Below are 20,678 nucleotides of genomic sequence, written 5' to 3' on the forward strand. Positions count from 1 at the left end.
AGACCTGGATGGCTGAAACAGCTGCATATGCTAACCACTTCAAGAGGTCAAAAATCCTGTGTGTAAATACACCCTTTTCCTCTCATTTTCTTGCTTTCAGCAAAATTAATATAACATTTTTCATTGCCTAGAACATTCCGTGCAATGTTGGAATTTATCAAATAATCTAGGATCCTGAAATTATCTTGTTATAGGCAAAAGTATGGAGAAATGCCACTTGTCCAGTAATCATAATATCCAGGGATGAAAACTATCCTACTGTACAAATAGGTCAACAGTCCTTAAACATAGGGTTTTTTTCTGGGCTAAATCAGTTTTCTTACAAAGCTGTTTCTACAGTCTTAGAAGTCTTTGGCAAGACATCAGGCTGCCCATTATTTTGTGTGTCCCTTTGTTTACATTCCTCACCACTATTTATGTCAGCATTGCACAGGCTTTTGGGCTTTGAGTGACAATGAAGTTTTCTCCACAGCATATATGCACATCCTACTGTGCAGTTACACCTTCCAATTCCCACCATCTGACTTGCAAGGGGAGTTTTGAGTTTAAAAATTGATTGATCTGTTTTCTTCCCTTTTCCTTTTTTCCTCCACCTATGGTTTTCCATGCCTCATCATGTTAAATCTGGTAATCTAAGGGCTGCATAGGCACATAAACTTGCTGACCTGGCAGAAAGCATGCACCCCAAAACAGAAACATTTTCTAGAGCAGGGTAAGCACAGTGCTGGGAAGTGGTCTGAACAAACGGTACCATGAGCATTAAACTAGGAAAAGAAGTGAAGTTCATGTGCCTTTGTCTTTGGTTACTGAGGTTTAGGTATGTTTGTTTTGAATTTGCAGTGTGGTTTTGTATTTGTGACTTTAGTTCTGCTTTGGTTGGTTTTCTTGTTTGATTTTTTTTATGAAAGGATATATTTGCTTTTTGTTAGAAAACTAATGAAACAGAAGATGGAAATTTTCTTGAGCAGAAAGAAATATGAGTGGTTCTGGAATTTGATTTACAATTTGGTGTAAAATATGTCAAAAGGACTTTTAGTTCAGAAGTTGATACAAAGCATAAAAAAATACTTGAGTGTACTAGTATTTAACTTTTGAATTAAGTATTTTTCATTAATCCAAAAGTATGTTACATACCTTTCAGTTTGGAGTTCAATCTTGATCCAGTTTACTTGCTGTGATAAAGCCTGCAGTCCATTGAAGCCCCAAGAGATTCATAGAAAGCACTTGTTCACCATAGTGTCATTTCTCAAAGATAAATTATGCAGCAGTAAAGATAAGTTCATAAACTTTATTGTATTGCTTTAGTAACAGTGCTTTAGGTTCTACCAGGAAGGCAAATTCAACACTAAGGTCTTCCCCAAGGTTTATTAAACTGTCCTGGAACCTGCCAGTGTCATTTTTTTTTCATTTTTTGAATGTTTTTCTAAGTTCAATAGTGGGAGAGGGAAAAAGAGGATAGTCGTTTTTTCTTGGTCTTCAGTTAATCCTTCTGACTTTCTGCTTCCACTAGCATGTAGAAGAATCATACTGTGTGAAGATGATGATATTCTCTTTACTTGATTGACTCAAACATACAGTTTTTTATAAGCTTACCATTTTTCTTCAATAGCATGCATCTTTGTCAGTTGAAAAATTAACTAGAAATAGTAGTTAACAGTTCTTGAAATTATGTGCAGCTATGAGCAATATGCACCATCTACATTTTCCATACATCAGGACAGTGTTCTAGTTTTATGGGTATAGTAAAAAATTATAAGGAGTAAACAGTCAACTGAATGGAAGTTAATAGAATACTGAAAAAAATCAGGATCAAAGTACTTTACATTAGTATTCAGAAGAATTTTAGGAGAAAATATTTTTCAAGCCCTTATGTGGTAATCCTGAAATACTAGGTCTTTCTGGCTGTTGCAAGCTGTATAAATGCAGTGTTGGAATCAAATTATTTATTTGTATGTTTATCTTTGATTCATTTTATCTTAAGAATTTCAGGAAATCTTTAAGCAGCTCTCATTTTTGCTATTTAAAACTGGGTTTTGTTTTAAGTAGAATGTAGGAATATTGAACTATTGTTGATCTAGCTGATGTTGGAGTCTTTTCAGAGACAGTTCAAACTGTAAATAACAAGACAGAAAGATTTAAAGGATAAGAGTTTATGCCTTCACTGCTTGTGCAGGTATATCTTTTACAGCATAAGTGCAGTGTTCATGTAAAATCCAAGGCACAGATTTACTATTTTTTTTGGGCACAGTGTCTCTGGGTGATTTGAGATCCAGGGTACTGCCTAGCTGTATCATGGTGAATTCAGCTTTGTCCCTGTAAAGGTGTTACGGAGAGGGAGCAAACAAAAGCTACTTATTCTGTAGTAAAAGTCTCATTTTGGTAATAAGATGTAGCCAAGCAGAGAGCTGCTACCTAGTCTTTGAGTCATTTTTGAACTTCCACTGCCTTTAGATAAATCCTAGGAGGTGAACATGAGGAAATTAAGAGCAATGTGAAGAATACAAGCACAGTCATGGTGAAAGGATCCAGATGTTTCCTCTCTATGGGAGCAACAGTGTGGATCTTGAACCTCATTAATCCCTTTTTTGAGTCTTGTTTTCTAGAGCATGTGCTAATCAAGGGGGAAGCTGTCTGGAAACACCATTAGAAACAAACCTGTCCACTGTGCAGTTGTTCAGCTGAGGATGCATCTTTTCTATATCCATAAACATCGCTTGGTCACCTTAGAGCACTGAACAGTGAGCTGAAGGTAGCTGGGTGCTTCAGTGGAAATACAGCTCTGATGAGTACAGGAAAATCCATTACCTGAGATGAGACTAAGGGAAGCAAGCCATCTTTTGTGTACGCTCTCACTTTGGCACCAAGCAGCTCTGACTTCTAGGGACTCAAATATTTCATCTACATGATCACCTCTCTATTGATGCTGCTCATTTTGATTGTCATAATAGACCAGAAAAAAGCAGGTGAAAACACAGTGCCAAATTCTCCAGGGCCTGAGTGTCTGCATACAACTGTTGTGTCTAGGCAAAGTTAGTATATATAACAGCTTTGGAGTGCTGAAGAAATGAGGCATGCTATAAGGGAGAAGATGTTTTAGGCCTTAAAGAGGGATTGATTTGTGGTTATTATTGCTGCCTTAGATCTGCCAACAGGGATCTGAAACTAATCCACCAGAGCAGCACAAGCCTGATACATAAAGCCAGATGGAGATGCCAGAATAGGTTATGCCTGCTGTCTTTGACACTGCCTTATCATGAAGTGATAAAACAGGTAGTACGAGGCAAAGGATGTGAGGCAAAGGATGGGAGCATGTGCCCTGCAGGAATGCTGCCAGTGGTGTGAAGTGACTGACAGTTGTTAAAGCCACTGCAGGATCAATTAGCTGTTTGCAGCATTACCCTGTCCTGCTGAGAGGCTGAGGCATGCAACCACACAGAGCACTTGGTTGCCATACAGCATCTCTGGGTGCTTCCATGCTGCACTGAGGGAGTAGAAAATGCAGAGTCCCTGTGTTTCAAAAGTAATCCCACAAGTACATGTGGCCAGAGAAGTAAAAAACAGTGTTTACATAAGGACTTCTACTTCATACCCATACCATACTTTTACCCCAGCAATGAGTGTATCAAAGTGAATCTCATTCTAAGATGTGCTGTAAGCAGTGAATATGATCTGGCTGCTGAGATATTGGTGGGATTTTATCACTTCTGGTTGCATTTTGTTTAGAAATTAGAGCAGTTTGGGGCTTAGTATAGCTATTAATTCTCTTTAGATCTCATCATCATCTGAGTCAGCTAACTCGTTGCATAATAAGAGCTTTATATAGATGTTGGATCAATTGGCAGTAAGTTGTCAATAAATGTGTCTCCTAGACACTGCTATTGACAAGCTAATGAAGTGCATTCTCAGTGACAGAGAGCTGTTGACAAATCATTTGTCACTTTGCTTTTCCCACTCCTGCATTTCTCATAAATTTGCTCCATATTACAAGCTGAATGCTGGGATTAGAGTCACAGAATCACAAAGGTTGAAAAAGACCTTTGAGATCATTGAGCCAACCATGAGCACAGCAGTGTTAGTCTACCACTAAACCATGCCTCTAAGCACCACATGTATTTTGAATACTTACAGAAGTGGTGGTTCCACCGCTTCCTTAGGCAGTCAGTTCCAATGCTTGACCACCATTCCAGTCAAGAAATTTCTCCTAATATCCGATCTAATATCTTATCTTTCACTAGTAAGGGGGTGCCCATTTGCTACCTTGTGTGTGTAGGCTGGGATTTGGAAAATGTGTTAACAGCTTGTTGGTTGAGAAACCAGAAAGAAAGAATCGAGGACCACGTTTGCCCTCCCTGCAATGTGTTCCCCAATATGTTTCAAAGAAGATGCAAAGTAGGTGATTTGCAGTTTGTCCACCAAGACTGCAGCATTGTGTTTGGCTCCCTGTTGTTGCACTCTTTGTGCCTTTGTTCTTGCTGTGGCACTTAGACTGATTCCCTGCAAGTGTTTTCAAGTGCAAGTGCCTGTTCCTTTTCCTCTTGCCCAGAAGGAGGTGAAATCACTGGTTTATTTTACATCATGCTTGAAAGTTCCTGTGGGTGCCTTTTGCAAATATCTGATGAGTAAACTAGTTCTTGTCCTTTTCAGTAAAGTTCCATATTTTTTCCTTTAACTCATGAGCATTCGTAAGCACCAACAATTTAGGTTAAGTGCTGCCTACCTACAGCAAAAGAAAGTTGAGCAAAACCAGATTAGTATGCATAATCCCACTTTCCTTGCAAAAGAAACTATTTTGGTCAGTGTGTGCATTAAAAAGTCACAGAGTGACTCATTAGCCTTACTAGCACTTGATGAGAAAGCATAATTTTCACTGCACTGTTCATAGCCAGCCTAGATGTTGTTCATAGCTTGTTGTACATAGTTTGGGGTTTGTAAGCCACACTGCAACTGCAGTTTGCCTTTTAGCTTGCATGGATAATTGACCTTAAAGGCCAAACCTTGAACCCAATGAAATCAGAAGAAAACTTCTATTGATTTTGTTGAAATCAAAATCAAGCTGATGCTGTATTGCCATTTCATCTTAATAGACAGTGGGGGAGAAGAAAGCCTTTCAAAAGGTTTTTCACACTGTGGGCCCTGAAAGACAGTGAAAGTAACTTGGGAAGTCATGCGAATTGGATGACATCAGAACTTAACTGATGTCAGCGTTCCTGCTCTTTTCCAGCAGGTTGATCATCTTCTTGCTTTGCAAGAGGGAAGGAAGCCAATGTAAAAATCTGCCATAAATTAGGGATTCTTCAAAGGGTAAGGATTCACATAGTAACTGAGACTTCTTATCTCACCCACTTCATCTAGCACTATGGAACACAAATCTAGGAAAAACACTGCTGTCAAGAAAGCATGACTATATCACAGTTTGTTTCTGGTTGATGAAGGGAAGCCCAACCCTTTGCTCAAGGTGTTAATGGCATGAAAAAATACTATGTGATTTTCCTGTTGTTTTAGAACCGCCTCCAACTGTGGGCAAGTTTGTTTTACAGAACAGAGCTTTGAGAAAGAGGACAAACTAAAAAATAAATGGTAAACATTCAAGCAAATGTTACTGCCTTGTGTTACTCAGGAGCTGGTTCAGTTTGCTGATTGCTCAGTTTCAGTGTGGTCTGAGTAATGAAGAGCTGACTAGTGAGTCTAATTTGGAGTAATTCCCTGAGTACTTTGAAGCATAGCAAAGCCAGAAAAACTCTAATGAAAAATAATGGAAAGGTAGCTGGGGGCTTAACTTATGATCTCTGCTCATTACAGTAAGCGACATTTTCATTGCAGTGTTGCCATAAAGATTATTGGCTGCCACATAGCACAGGTCCCTCCTGAAAAGATTCTGAAACAGCTTTGTTGGCACAGTAAAAGCCATGGAATATCACCAAAGATTTGCTTAAAACCCAGTTTGCAAATATTAAGATTGTGATTCTTTGTTCAAAATTGGCTAGAAAATTAGGTAAATAGTCTGTATCATTTTATTATGTGGTTTCTGAGTGACCATCTTTGGCCTTCCATAGTAAAGTTATATTACTGGCATTATTACCATTTTATTGATATGTTTTGTTTCCATATAGAACTACTCAGTCTTTGGCTTTCAATATTTCAGCATTTTAGCATCTATGATGACAATGATTTTGAAATTGGCTTTGAATCACCTTTTACTTTTGCACATATGTTGATTTCTCAGAGCACAACTTACCAGATATCTGTAAGATTGATACAATTGACATGTTTGTGCCCATGCTGGCCAGGGAGTAGGTGAAACGGCTGTGTCTAGGAACTGGAAAGACCTGCATTGACCTATTAAAGCATGTTCAAAAACACTGTCCAAGAACAGCTTTTCTGCAAACTGTGTCCATCAGGAGTTAAACAAAGCCAATTCATATGGCCAAGTGAAATTAGAATGTCTGAGATGTAGCACTTTATATGTTCATATATTATGGTCCTTTCTGTCAAAAAGTGGCATTTTCATTATGGTGTTGCCAAAAAGTGAAGTTCCTGTATTCTTCACCTTCTTCCTGGTAGTGCTTCTGAGCAGCTAAATCCAGTGTCCTGGAGGAACCAAGTAAATTCCTTCACTGATGGCAGTGAGTAACTGCTCCATATCCCTGTTCTCTTGTCCTGTCAGTAGCAAGGCTACCCACAATCTCAGAACATGTATATATATGTACACATGGCCCAGCTATGGGCAGATTAGCACGATGGGAGTACAGATGGACACATAATCACAGAAAAGACAAGCAACAGCCAGACTGTATTCCTCAATACCTTCCCCTGCAATGCTCAGGGAAAACCCTGTGTCAGGGATCCATCTGATACCTGGCTCCCCAATCTTGATGTTTCAAATATCAAGCCCCAGACCTAGTCTCATCAGTCTTTCTGGAGGCTGAGTCCCTTGGTCTCTCCAGTATTTTGGACTCAGTCCATGCTACCGACCAGCTGATCTGTCTTGAACTTGAACATGCTGATAGGACATTTATGCATGCTGCCAGAACAGAGGGCACATTCCCACAGTAAACAGCTAGAAACAGGGTTTAGGGAGGAGAAAGTCAAGGTGATTTGGCACAGAATTCTGCTCTGACCTCTTCCTGCTTGCACCATTGACCTCATTTATTCCCTGCCTCATCCTCTCTTTTTCCATGCAGTTGTTCTCTTCTGTCATCCTTGGTCACTCACTCCCACTCTTTTGCTCTGTCCTCATAAGAACTCATAAGTCCTATATAATCCTTAAATACTCTTGTTCAATCCCAACACTCTGTCTAAAGCAGCCCACAGTAAATCCTGTGCTCCCTTTACACAGTGGTCTGCAGAGCTCACACAGCCTGCCAGAGTTCCTTGTGTTGGGTCACACAAATGGATTGCATGACAGGACTGGGACTTCTTCCTTTCCCTTTGAGGGTCTCAGAGGTGGTGATTCAGAAGGGTTAGTTTGGTTGAGTTCCCCGTCTTGTCACTATGTCCCTTGTCACTGTTCAATCCTTATTTTTATTTTAAGGAGCTATTGGAGAGCTGGCCCTGTAGCCAGTTGGGATGGCAGAGGCAGACACCCTGGGAGAGGTGTGTGAGCCAGCCCAGCAGGGCAGCTGATTAAACCCTGTGTGTGGGAATTACAGTCTCCTAAATGTTCTCCATGCTACTGCCAGTGTAACTGGTCATCCTCAGTGTGCAGCAGAGCAGGAGATTAACTCAGACACTTCAATTCTGCTTAAAAAAAAAAAAGATACTTTCTGTATCAGTATTTCCCCAGTGTCACTTCTATACATTTTGTCTAGTTACTGGAAAAGAAATACATACCTGCCAGACATACAATAACTTTTAAAAAGTTCCTTAGCTTGCACCTAGCTATTTTTGCCCTCTGTTTTCCTTTTTTAAAATGTTAATTAGGTGCACAGTAAAATGCATGTAATAAATCAATAATAAAGATTATGTAAGGGCATTTATCTGAGCAGCAGTGTAGCATTCAGAAAGGGAAGTGAGCACTGTTTTACTGAAGCCCAAAGGACTCCACGTGGACAACAATATTAAAATAACATAAGAATGAAGAATACTGTGCCTAGCTGACTCCAGGAGGATGTCTGTGCTGCATGCCAGTATGTTTTCTGTACTGTGTGTGTTGCCTGTCCAGGGTTGGTTTGAGACCAGGCAGGTGGCCTTGAATGTTGTCCCAACAATGTGGTTTGGGGAAATGGAGGAACTCTTGATTTATCTAATGCATGCTCACAAATTACAAATATATAAAGATAAGGGTTGTGATGACAGAGATCACTTCAGTAAACAGAACACACTTCTTTCTCACTTGAGTTGTCTTTTCCCTTCTTAGTGATGCATTTTTATCTGCAGCTACCTGTGCTGGCATCTGCCAAAGAAGCTGAGCATGGCCATGCAGTTTCTGTGGCTCCTGTGTTCTGATGAATTAGATGTAGGATGCCATTTGTTCTAGTAGATACCATAGCCCTCAAAGTTTAAACTGATGTCTGTATCTGGTGTGGAATTGTTTTTTCTGGTCCTAAGTAGGAAAGCATTAGGAAAATATTCCACTGCAATTTGTGGGAGTTCTTGCTCTTAAGGACTTCATTTTCTGGCCTATGCATTTTTGTCATGCTTGGAGTAAATTCTGGGACTGGTTTGCACATTAGGCTGAACAACTCATTGCTCCATTCAAAATGGAGCATGAGAAAGGAGATCAACCCTCCTGAATGTGCTTGAAAATCTAAGTCCCAGGTGAGAAATTGTGCATAATTTAAGTAGTCTGGTAGTACTGTCCACATGCACAAGTGAATTGTTCTCTCCCCCATGCTCTCAGGCTGCTGTTCCATTATACTGGCCTAGTTGGGGGTTGTTTTATCAGCATAATAAATTCTCTAGATGAACTCTTAATTCCTGTTTGTGTCTGTTTTGAAAGATATAAGAATAAGCATGCCCTATCCTTTCTGCTTTGTGACAGTTCCACAGAGGCTCCCCTTTGTATGTCTCTCTGGATTTGTAGCATGGCTGAAGATTTTCAGTGCTGGGGTTTCTGAGTACTGAGATAGGTCTTTCAGAAACTGGATGTTAGTGTTCCTTGTACTTTCAAAATTATGTCTGCCAAAAGCATGCTTCTTGTAAGATCTTGCAGGCTGGGTATGCAAAATCATTAGCCAGCTTTGCAAATCTTGGCCTCTACATTTTCCTTTACATTTTTTTTTTTTTTTTGTTAGGCTTCTATGAGCTTCCAGTTGTGCTTCCCTAACAAGCTTCACATTTAGCATACTTGCTTCAAAAGGCTGCTAGCCTCAGAGAATATAAGGACAAGGCTTTCTTTTATTACTGTGTATTAATTAAAGAAACACCTAACACCTACTTGGAATTCTTTTATGGGAAAAAAGACATTAGTTTCACATAACATGCAGGATGGTGAGTTCAAAGAAGCAAGGATTAAATTAACCATTTTAAGAGCAAATGTGTCTGGCAGATTTAAAATTATGCATCTATGGCCAGCCCAGTAGTAGAGCAAGTGTTTGTAAATCATAGTTACCTCAGCTCAAATCTCCCCTCACTGACACATCAGGTCTGGGACCTTTGAGCTGAGGCCAGAGGTTCCTCTGGTTAGGGTTTGTCTCTGACAGTAACCTGTAGGGATAGAGTGTGGGAAATGTGGCCACAGGGGTTGAGTCTTTCTTTTCTTCAGGTATACAGAGCAGCAAATAGACTGGGGTAGAGGGGTCCAGCAGAAGGGAGCCCTGTGGAAAACTGAATGGTGAAGTAGCCAGTAAGAGACACATGGGATCTATTTTGGAGGGTGCACATTTTACGCAGATGCTGAAACAGTGAGCTCCAGAAAGTTTTGGCTGAGTACTTTTTGTTGCTTGTTGAGACTTTGAGTGTTTTTAGGCAGGAATTCTGAGTAAGTCAACTTTGGACTGCGTGACTCAGCAGAGTCTCTAATGTAAGATTGCTAACAGCTTGTGAGAGTGCAGAGTGGGAACATAGAGGGAGTGGTTGGGTGGACTCCATCTAGCATTTTAAAATAGCTAAAGATGAGTGTCTGCATGTCAGCCAGCTACCCACTGTCCTCTGTAGCTGGTGAAAATCTTTAACAGAGCAGTACAGCTAAACAGACACTTGTACTTGATCACCCAAAAAGCACTTTACTCCACTGGCTTCATTAGCCAGATCTCCACTGACTGGGAGACATGGGCTAGAATCCTTAGCTCTCCACCAGTGCTGAATCCTCTTCTTACCTAATTTGTGCTCCAAAAAATGAAAGTAGCTAAGAAAAAGAAAGAGCTAATCCAAGATGGAACTAGTGCCTGTGGGGTGAAGACCCAAAAAAAGCATTTCAGGATATTAGGAATTTCTGGTAATGCAGAAAGTCTCTTTAAAAGGTGAAATGCAGGACTTAAGGGGAATTAGGGAAAATAGTGACAGGCAAAGTCAGCAGGAACTTTGGGTTATGAAAATAATTGAGGCAGGTAGAAGGAACAGAAGAATAACATAGGTTGTTACACTTGGGAGTGTCTCGGGGCTGGGCTCTGGCATGTATAGATTTGGGGCAGTCTGAAGCATGAAGCATCCCAGAGAGGCAGTGGGCTATAGAGGAAGGCACACTGTTAACAGACCTAAAAATAGTGGAGCAGTTTCACAGCACTTTGAGAGCTGCAGATTCAGTGGCCCAGAGGCTCTTGCAGCATGGGGCACTGCCAGCACCTGCCCCCTTCATCCAGCCAGTGCTGCCTCCATGGTGGAGCAGGAGAGAGCTGCACAGACAGGCCAAAACTGAGTGGTTCTGAAGAAAATTGCAAGAGTTTCAGATGATGGACATCACTGACATTGCTGCCATCTGCTCTCAGAGCACTTGAAAACAAAGGACAAAAAAATTAGCTGAATAAAATGAATCACTCATGTCTGGTTTTCCTTATTAAGAATCCTAAAGCTGCAGTTTGCCGTTCAGGTGTAAGGAAAACAGATACTGGTTTCACTTATCCATGCAGTGTTCCTCTTCATTGAGATGATCGTAGTTACATCACAAAGATTAAAAACATTATTTGTGAACTACCAATATAATAAGATACTTGCATAGTAATTTTAACCTCCACTGTTTTCTCTCACTGGTACATTGCTGGCCAGTTAATTCCCAGTATCTGTCCTTTTCCTGGGAAAGAGAGTATGTGGTTTGAGGGGATGACATGTTAGCAGCTCCCACATAGAAAAGGTCAGTCCCAGTCAGAGGGGACTGACCAGAGCAGCAATTAGCTGTGTAAAAACTGGTGTGGCAAAAGCACCTTGCTCTAAGTGCATGTAAAATGTAACTAATGCAGGGTAGCAGGCATGTATCAGTCATGCAAGCACTTCTTTCAGCTTTGGGTTTGTAGTGATACCACCAATTATTCAGCCTTTCCCTTCTCCTGCTTCATCAGCTGGGGCTTGGAACTGTCCTGTTGAGATCACCGTGAATATCCATTTTGAGGCTTGGTCTGGGCAGTAAATATGAAGTTCACTGACCCTGAACCTCACCTTTTGAAAAATCAAGCAGAGCTGGAATGTTTTCACCTTTGTTTCCCTGATTACAGTACATAGCTGGAGGTAGCATCTCTCCAGGACCATATTTAACAGTGTCAACCTTTTTATACTGCATACTCACCCTGTAGATCTGTCACAGGCATAAAGGGAGACCAGTGTATTTCTCGTGGCTCAGTCTTGAAATCCTCTTTCAAAATGCTTAAAGTCAAAAAAATCAATGTGTGCTTCAAACAGTTTGCACTAGTTCCCTTACTTATACAAATTCTCTAGCCCTTGGCTAGTGAGCATTTTGTTGTACAAGAGAGAAAAAAATGAGGTAGTTGTGCTGAATTTGTTTTTCAAAGTGACTCTTTTGACCTTTATAGATTTAAGAATTTTAACTATGGTTCTGTTTTTAAGTTCAGAGATTTTGATAGCAAGACTATATGCTTTCAAGTTTCCAGGTTCCATGCCTGATCTTATGCTGTAAATTGCAACATTTAGCAATTTGTGGTTTAATTTAGAAGGATCACCTACTTTCCTAAATGCTTAAGTAATGTAGCAAGCCGTGGTTATTGATTCTCTCTGAATTTATTACAAGAAAGCTGTATTCACTCTCTCCTCTTGGGAATGCCTCTCCTGAACTGCATGCTTGCTAGTGACAGCTTAGACCCCTGATACATAACCAGAGACCTTGCCTAATATCCTTGCAACTACTTTAGGGAATTTTTATTAACTAAAAGCATCATTAAAGTAGACAGAATGATGAAGTTTAATGAGCATCTTTCTCACTTGATGTTGTTCGTTTTGCTGCTGCAGCAGCCATGCTGCTCTCATTTGTTACTTCCAGTGGAGCAGGTGGAGAATTGAGGAATTTTCTTTATGTTTACATCTGCATGCAAATAAACATTTTTTTCATGAAAGAGACTTTTAAAAATATATACAGGGAAAGAAAGCTTCTCAGAGTCTCTTTCTGCACTTTCAATCCTGCATGTAATCCTGTAATTTTTATGTAATGAGAAGTCTGCCTACAATACTGTAGCTGCTAAGTCTACAGAGATTTTGCAGTTTGTGAGCTGTGGTTATAGTAACCACCTCTGACTGTTAGCAAACTGCAAACATCACAAATATTTGTTTGCCCTCCAGATTTTGTCCTTCGGCAGAGGTTTTGGCCTTGAAGCTGTGTGTAGTGTCCTGCTCAGAGCTATACCAGCGCTGTGAACAGATGAAGTTTCAAAATATCTAGTGAGAAGGTACTGCCATGAATGTGTTATCAGCACTTAACTCACAAATCTGCCTTGAAACCATAGCCACAATCTGTGTCAAAATTCTTTTGTGTGTTTACGGAGACAGTGTGCCTTGGCTAAGGGTCTAGTCATGCACACAGCTATGTCAAGGTGCCATCCTCTAGCTCATCACCATCTGTCAGCTGAGCAGCAGAACTGTCTGTGTGCATGTCTTCAGCTGACCTCTGCTGCCCAGGATGATGTGCAAGTGTCTCTGCCTAACACATCTGACTCTGTGTTCATGCAGAACAAGAGCATGTGCCTAGTTTGTACAGCTTGGCTACAGCTGTTTCTGTGTCTTTCCAGTAAGTACTGAAATTATTAAAGACTTTAGGCAAACTTCACATCTTCTAAAACTAAAGTGTTACAGGTTCTTTTGGAAGTCAGATAATTGCTTCTCTGTGCAGATAAGCTCCATTAGTGTTTTCATTTTGCCTTTTTTATTCCCCTGCAGCTTTTTTCCCCTGGGAGTTATAAAAATGGTGTTTGTTGTTGTACCAGGAGTTCATTGAGAATTTTGAATTCTCTTTTCCCTAGTGTAACAGAAGGCAAATTCTCTCCCAGAGGCATTATCACAGTCATTATTGTATTTAAATATTGTTGTGACACCATATGTCTCCTCATATCTGATGTGTGCAGACAGAAGAGAGACCCTGTGTGTGAAGGCTTGTATCTAAATACCTCTGATCCTTGCTCTTTGACTAGCAGACCCCATGAAAGATTTTAAAGCACTCATCTTCAGTTGGGAAAGCCATGTGCATGGAAACTCCTCTCATTTTGCCAAGGAACCTAAGTAGATATATTTGATTTTCTTATTTCAAACCCAGTAATTTGCTGGATGAAACTTTGGTGCTCATGCTGATCGAAGTGGTTGGACATGGAAATAGGTAAAAAGAATATGAAAGTGCTGCAGATGCTTTCAACTCATGTACATCTATTGCTACTAATGTAGTATTTGCATGGGACAAAGGGAATTGCTGGGACACCAATAGCATTGAATATTGTAAGGAGCAAGTATCAAAAAAATACCAAAAATATCAATGGGTCAGTTAGTATTTTTACTGCTTAATGCACACTGTGATTTCTGGACCTCTTTTCATAGTCAAAAGGTCAAATAGACTTTACCCAAGTAGACTTTACCAGACTGCCCAAGTGGACTTTACTAGAACTCTGAAGTTCATTCAAAGTTGTCAGTATTCAGGTTTTCTGTGTTTCAAAATCATCTGTGTAGTCAGTAGAATTCTCACCACACCCTTTTTCTTCAGGAAAGTTCACTAATCTGAGGTCTTAACAGTCCACATGCTTGAACATTTGCTCTGAGAAAGGAGGAAATGAGAAGCAGAATGAATGCCAGAGGGAGCACCTGAGAGGGAAACTTACATAAAGTTTCCAAAGCAGAAAGGGAGAGCTTAAACTAACTTGAGGTAAAGGAGGGTATGTAACACTTGACAACCACTTAAACTGTCTCAGTCCTCTTTGGATTGGCATTAACAGTGCAAGGCGACTGGGGGCAGCAGGATGTGGAATACAGGACAGTGACAGGGAACTTCTGCTCCTATCCACAAAGGATTTTTGTGCTCAGATACAGTGAATCACTGGATTCTCTGTTAATCAGTGCCTAAAGTCCCAAATAGGGACTTTTAAAAAGCCAAAAACCAGCTCAAAGGTTAATTTTGTATTTGTCTAACTAGTGCTGCCTTCTGAGAGTTACAAAATTACTGCTGAAAGTGGTTCAGATGCTGCACTGCATATAATATAGAACAAGGTGCTGCTTGTTCCCTGACTTCTATCCTGAGTCAGTTTCTGATGGGACAATCTCCTTGAATGTCACTTCTGTGCTCTTCTACTGTGATAGCTTTTCATAATACTGAACCATCTCCTTCCATAAACTCCCTTGCTCAACTAACTTAACACCTTCCAAAACAGGAGTTATTTAGGATGTATATTTGATTAATACACATACTGTGTACTTGTATAAAATACAGCCTTGTGCTGCTGGAGCTCTATCTCTTCAGAAATAAAAGAAAAATATGTGTACTGTAGCTAATATGAAGCATGTAGTTATTGCAGAGGGTCAGGGCTCGCTGCTTTCATCAGGAAATGCCACCTGATCCCTTGTTGACAATAGGTGATGGCACACATAAAATTTCAGTAAGGTGAAGTAATGTCATAGTTTACAGTTGTGTTTTCCTTGAACAAGGCTGTTTGGCTACAGTACTCCTTGACAGCAGCCTGCTTAGCAGCATGATGTAAAACTTCATCTGCTGAGAAGGTGAAAGCAAGCACTGCCTCCCCACCCCACCCTGCAAGAAGCTTTAATCCCATTCCACAGTCCAGGAATGCCAGGGTTGAAGTATCTTCCAGACATAAAGCTCAAATCAGGTGGTAGCTTTTAGTCTTCTAACATAGAATTAGAATAGTAAATAGAATAGAGTCACAGAATCACAAAGGTTGGAAAAGACCTCCAAGATCATATGTAACTGTGATTTGGGAGGGCAAATATCATCAGTCCAAACATCCCCCCCTTCTTCTCCCAGCTTTCTATGATGAGCAGGATGTGGTATGGTCTGGGATATGCCTTGAGTCAGTTGGGGTCATCTGTCCTGGCTGCATCTCTTCCCAACAACTTGTACACTCCCAGTCCCCTCAGTGGTGGGGTGAGGAGCAGAAAAGGCCTTTGGTCTGTGCAAGCCCTGCTCAGCAATAACTTAAATATCCCTATATTATCAACACTATTTTCAGTGCAAATCCTAACCACAGCCCCATACCAGCCTCTATGAAGAAAATTATCCCAACCAAAATCCACAAAATGCATCTTCAAAAAGCACTTTATGTCAATAAGTGAAGTTAAGTTTGAGCTGTGTTTATTTTGGGTAGGTTTTTAATTTATTCTAATCACGATTACTCATAAATTATCTATTAATTACTGTGTGATATTTAGCAAGATCCTTTCAGCCATGTAGTCCATTTAGCTTCACAGTGAATGCTAGCCATCTTAATTGTAGGATACTTTGTCAACATTTAATCAGTGGTACTTACTAATGTGGCATTGATGTGTTGGTATCTGTCCCAGTGCTATCAATCATGTGTGAGCAGCAAAGGCAGCTGTGACACCATTGCTCTCTGTCACATTATCAAGCCCCTGGGTTTTCTGGTTAGGGATGATGTTCACTTTGCTCTAAGCAGGCACTCTATCTCTCCAGTTCAACCCAATTTTTGTCATTGTCTACTTGAATACACATCCTTGCAGCCTTCTGAGCCTTAATCCCATAACTGCAGAATAAAGGTTGCTAGTTTCTGAAGGCAAAACTGATTGTTCCTTCACTGCTCCAAAAGCCTGCTCTTCCCTGATGTTACTCCCCTGAAAAGTCACAAAAACCAAATGTTAATGACTGCAACTTGAGAGCTAATAGAAAATTCAGTGTGTTGAGATAAAGACCTTTTTTTTCCTAGTAACTAGATGATTTGTTTAATGTGCTGCAGAGTAAAAGTCGGTGTTTAGTGGTTGTATAACATTTTTTTTTTTCTCCTTTCCTTACAGTCTTTATGGGAGACACATGCAGGCAAACCCTGAACCTCCAAAGAAGAACAATGACAAGTCAAAGAAGATCAGCCGTAAACCTCTGGCAGCCAAAAACAAATAAGTGCCTGGCTTCTGCCTCTGTTTGCATCTGTTGCATTGTTTTTGCTTGTGTCTACAATATTTCTACACATCTCTTATTACATATAAGAAAGCAGGGATTAGAATTAAATGCAATTTACTATGTATAATGCTTTAGAAGATACTGCTAGAGGGAAACAAAATTACATATGCTCCTAAGTGTGGTCACATTTATACAGCCATTTAATATATCACCATCAAACATATTTTAGCTTTTCTATTTATATGTATATTAATGTCCTCTCTTCACATGTGTCACATCCTGTTAATTTGCACTTATATTATATTAAATTTCATAGGATATTCCAAGTGATTTTAATAAAGCTCTTCATTTGTATTGTTGTTTAGTTTCTTCAGTAGGACTTCTGAATAGGAAATTCCTTGAGAAATGTATGTGTCCACTTTCCTGTAATATGGTGATTTCTTCTGTAAGAATGGGTAGCATTTTATCTGATGCAAATTAGTTAAAGTGCAAAGCATTCTGTTCAAGCAACATTTTAATCAGTTTCTTTTTCTTGTTTTTATGGTGCTGTGGACTGCTCTTTTTGCTTTGAAGGTTATTTTGAAATCAAGGAATAGGGGAGGGGAGAGAGAAAAAAAAATGTCTTTGTAGAGAGCTGCCAATTGCCAGACTCAGTTTGGGGAAGAGAACTTTGTCATTTGAAGAAACTGGTACTTCTGCCAATTTTTCAAGTGATTTTTTTTTTTCTTTAGGCAGAAAACCCAAATAATGTGTTTAATCTCTGCTTTAAGTGCTTATATTGAAGAGCTATTCCAAATGGCTTTTGAAAATGCCACAGGTTCTATATTTATCTATACAAAGCTGGCACCACAACCAGCTCAGAAGCCGCAAACGGTTTAACAGCTCAAATAGTTTCAGGTTTTCCAATGGAGAAGAAAAAACTAAAATCTGCAGGCAGTGTTTCCCAAACAATTTTATTCTTAGGAGAGCAAAACCCAACAAGGGAACTCAAGGTACAAGAACAGATATTCATACCTGGATCATTTGTGTCAAGACCTTCCTGTTCTTGATTTCCAATTTAATGAATTTAATACCCGAGCAACCCATTGCTGAGTGTCGGCTGCCATCCCATCCGGACAGCAAGCTGGGAAGCTTGCCCAGACTGCTGAGACAGGCCTGTTTGTTCAGTGGGAAAAGAAAGGATTTTAAATCTCATGCTACAGGTGATGCCTTCTGCAGAATCCAATCTGAAGTTTCTGTTATCAGCAGCAGTCTCTCGAGTGCATTTAGGATTGCCTCAGCATTTAGGTAACATGGTTGCCTTAGTCTGGGAATAAATGTATTGACATACATTTTGCAACAGATTTTTTTTGAATTGGCAAGCAGAGCTAAGAAGTTGGCATCAAGCTTTAGATACACTTTAAGTGGTCTTCAGTACTTCAGAAGAATGAGGCAGTCTTGGTAGGCAGATGGAGAACAGTAAAAATGGTAGACTTGTCAGGAACAGTCAATTCTATCTGTTGCAAGTTCTGCAGAAGATTTTTCAGACCTCTTAAGTGATCTGCCTAGGGAACAGGTCCAACTGACTGAAAGAGGCCCATGAAGGTGCTAGGTTGGATGCATGTTAAGAATTCACAGAAAAACTGTGCCCCATCTGGAATGCACACAATTAAATGTGATGTAGGGATTAACACATGAGAGGGCCTACTGACAATAATAATCATGCTACAAAAAATCCTGAAGAAATGTCAATGAAATGTCAGAAGATCCCCAAACTACAATTGCAAATTGGTTTTGGAACAAAATAAATAGCAAGGGCACATCTATTAGGAAGGGGTGAAGAGACTCTGGATCCTTCTCTGGAACTGAACACTACCCCAGCCCTGGAAGAGGACACTTCTTAGGGCTGTACCATGGCTCTCCTGACAGATGCTAGACACCTGCTTTGAGACTTGGAAACATTTTGCATATACTCACTTCCAGCTGAAGTGGATTCACCAGTCTTCCAAAATCTTTCTGAGTATACACAGACATGGCTTTGTGAGTGGGGTGGCAATACAGCTTTCCTTTGGCTTGAACAGAAATCCAGCCAGAGCTGAAGGTTCAGGTGGTGTCTGAGACTGTGTCCATCACACACTTTGTGTCCTGGGGTTTAGGCAAAAAGAAGTTGCTGCAGGGCCACAAGTGTTTCAAAGCATGGGGTAGTGTCTCTAATGTAAAATTCAAAGCATGTTGGGGAAGGCCTGATGATGTTATTGGTGGGAAGCTACAGCACTGCTTTAAAATAAGCTTATGGTTTTCAAGCATTAGTCAGACTTTCATTAACTGCAGTTGCATATTTTGAAAGTGTTGAAAGAGTCATGCAAGCTCTCCTCTGCAGGATTGCAAAGTATTGATTGGAGCATTCTTGTGTGCTCATAGCAAAAAAATCCACCCAACCTTCCCACTTCTTCCCTCATGAAGGAGGAAGAAACACAGTTTTGACAAGCAAAAACAGGAGTGGAGGGCCTGGGGAAGAGTAAGTGAAAGGCATAAAGATGAAAAAGATAAAAGAAATACTAAAGGGAGAAGTACTATACTGAACATGGTGGCAGATAGAGGGCAGGGGAAAGAAGTTTCTTGAAAAGAAAGATGAAAAAATAAGATAATGATCTGAGAAGATGATGAAAACCTGAAATGCATAAAGCTTTACAAACAGAAAACAAAATGGGTTGTAAAGGAATGCTTCAGCGGTTCAGGGCAGAATAAAAGACAAGGGAAAGAAAAGCAAACTATCTGGGATGTAATGTGCTAAGGCTTTAATGTTTCTAAAAATGTGCCAGCTTTTTAGAGCAAACTACACAACAGTTTTCATAACGGTATGATGATTTTATGTATCTGTTCTCTAAGGTTATTCCTTTTTTAATATTTAAAAACTGCTATATTTTACTGGGTCACATTTATTTCCCCATTGTACTCAAGGAAAGGAGTTGCTGTATCTTATTGTAGTGAACCACCTAATGAACAGTGCAGCTCATGATGGACCCCATGGTCATTTCTCCAAAGGATCAATCAAACTGAGGCCCCTTCCAATGAGACCTTGGTTGCTGCATCCAGATGAGCACCTGTGCTGTGCCAGCTCTGGAAAAGCTGCTCTTTGCTCCACTGATCTGTATTGTTTCAGTGGCCAAATTGAAAATGAGACCCCTGATCTCAGGTTGCCTTGAAGAGGGCATCTTTGCCATCCATTCATTCATTCATTCATGGTCACTTGCTGAGGTTGCCTCTTTGGGCCACCCTCTCATATAGCCAACAGCATGCCCCTTTGAGGGGAGAAAATTATTCCTGTGAAGAGAAAATTTGCTTTGTTACAGCTTTCCTGTACCTGGGAGCTCTTTGAAAACAGTTATGCTGGCAATTCTCTGTTTTGATTTTGTATACGGTGAACTGGAAAGAGTATGGCAAAGTTTTTGTGTACTATACACCCTGACATGCTGTGCCTGTGCAAAGAGTGGCCTGGGGAACTAATGTTCCTCAGTAAGCGTAGAGCAAAATGAATCCAGAAAACTTGCTTGTGCAGGCACCATCCACAATTTTCTCGTACTTAATGGTGTCAACCCTGTATTGCCTCCTGCAGTCCTCTTGATGGACAGGTAACAGTTATATAAAAAAAAAAAATCTCAGTTCTAAGAAAATGAGGACTGCTCTTGCTCTCTTTCTTAAAATATGTGAGGAAAACAACTGTGAATTTAAAATTTCACCTTTTTGTGATTGCTTGTCTAGGAGTAAGTTTCCTATGGAGTCACTGGTGTTCAAGCACCTTTATTTTGGTTTTAGTCAGGTCTTTAATGTTAAGGAAATGGCAGCAGCACCTGCTTATCAATTAGCTTCCATCCTTACAGCTGGCAATTCACAGCAGCAGTATGGGAGTTTCTCCTGAACTGGCAGCTTCTTTCAAGGTATGATCCGAGCCAGAGCAGCCCTCACCTCTCCTCCCTCCAGCACTGTCTGTACTCCCAATCTCTTCCTCTGGGCTCCCCACCATCACTTACATGGGGCTGGATCCTGGGCTTCTGGAGGAGATGGGGAGAGAAAAATTTTCCTGCTCTGACTGACTCTGCTTCCAGGAAGCAGAGTGAGGTCAGGAGGCACTTCCAGCTCCAACAGTGCTTGGGTGTTCCACACTGGCTCATGGCTTGGGTCTGGTAGGAAAGCTGGGAGGCCAAGTCTGTGCCATTCCCACTCTTGCTGAGCAGCAGGAGCTCCAGAGACGGGG

At 40.5% G+C, this 20,678-nt stretch overlaps 1 protein-coding gene across 3 annotated transcripts in view; it reads left to right on the forward strand.

Annotated features, from left to right (window-relative positions):
- The window catches only part of RSU1 (Ras suppressor protein 1), a 102,113-nt gene extending 85,315 nt beyond the window's left edge, over positions 1 to 16,798 (forward strand). The window contains exon 9 of one of the 3 annotated variants that reach the window (XM_085566156.1): positions 12,661 to 12,679. In XM_085566156.1, coding sequence (XP_085422282.1) covers position 12,661 — 1 coding nt within the window. In that variant the 3' untranslated portion in view covers positions 12,662 to 12,679. Of the gene's footprint in view, positions 1 to 5,221; positions 5,298 to 12,660; positions 12,680 to 16,341 lie in introns of those variants that run through there. The other 2 variants (XM_085566146.1, XM_021551646.3) reach the window with 2 other exon arrangements.
- Positions 16,799 to 20,678: the final 3,880 nt, after the last annotated feature.

The sequence above is a fragment of the Lonchura striata genome, chromosome 2, assembly GCF_050655825.1.
Source record: "Lonchura striata isolate lonStrDom1 chromosome 2, ASM5065582v1, whole genome shotgun sequence".
NCBI lineage: Eukaryota > Metazoa > Chordata > Aves > Passeriformes > Estrildidae > Lonchura > Lonchura striata.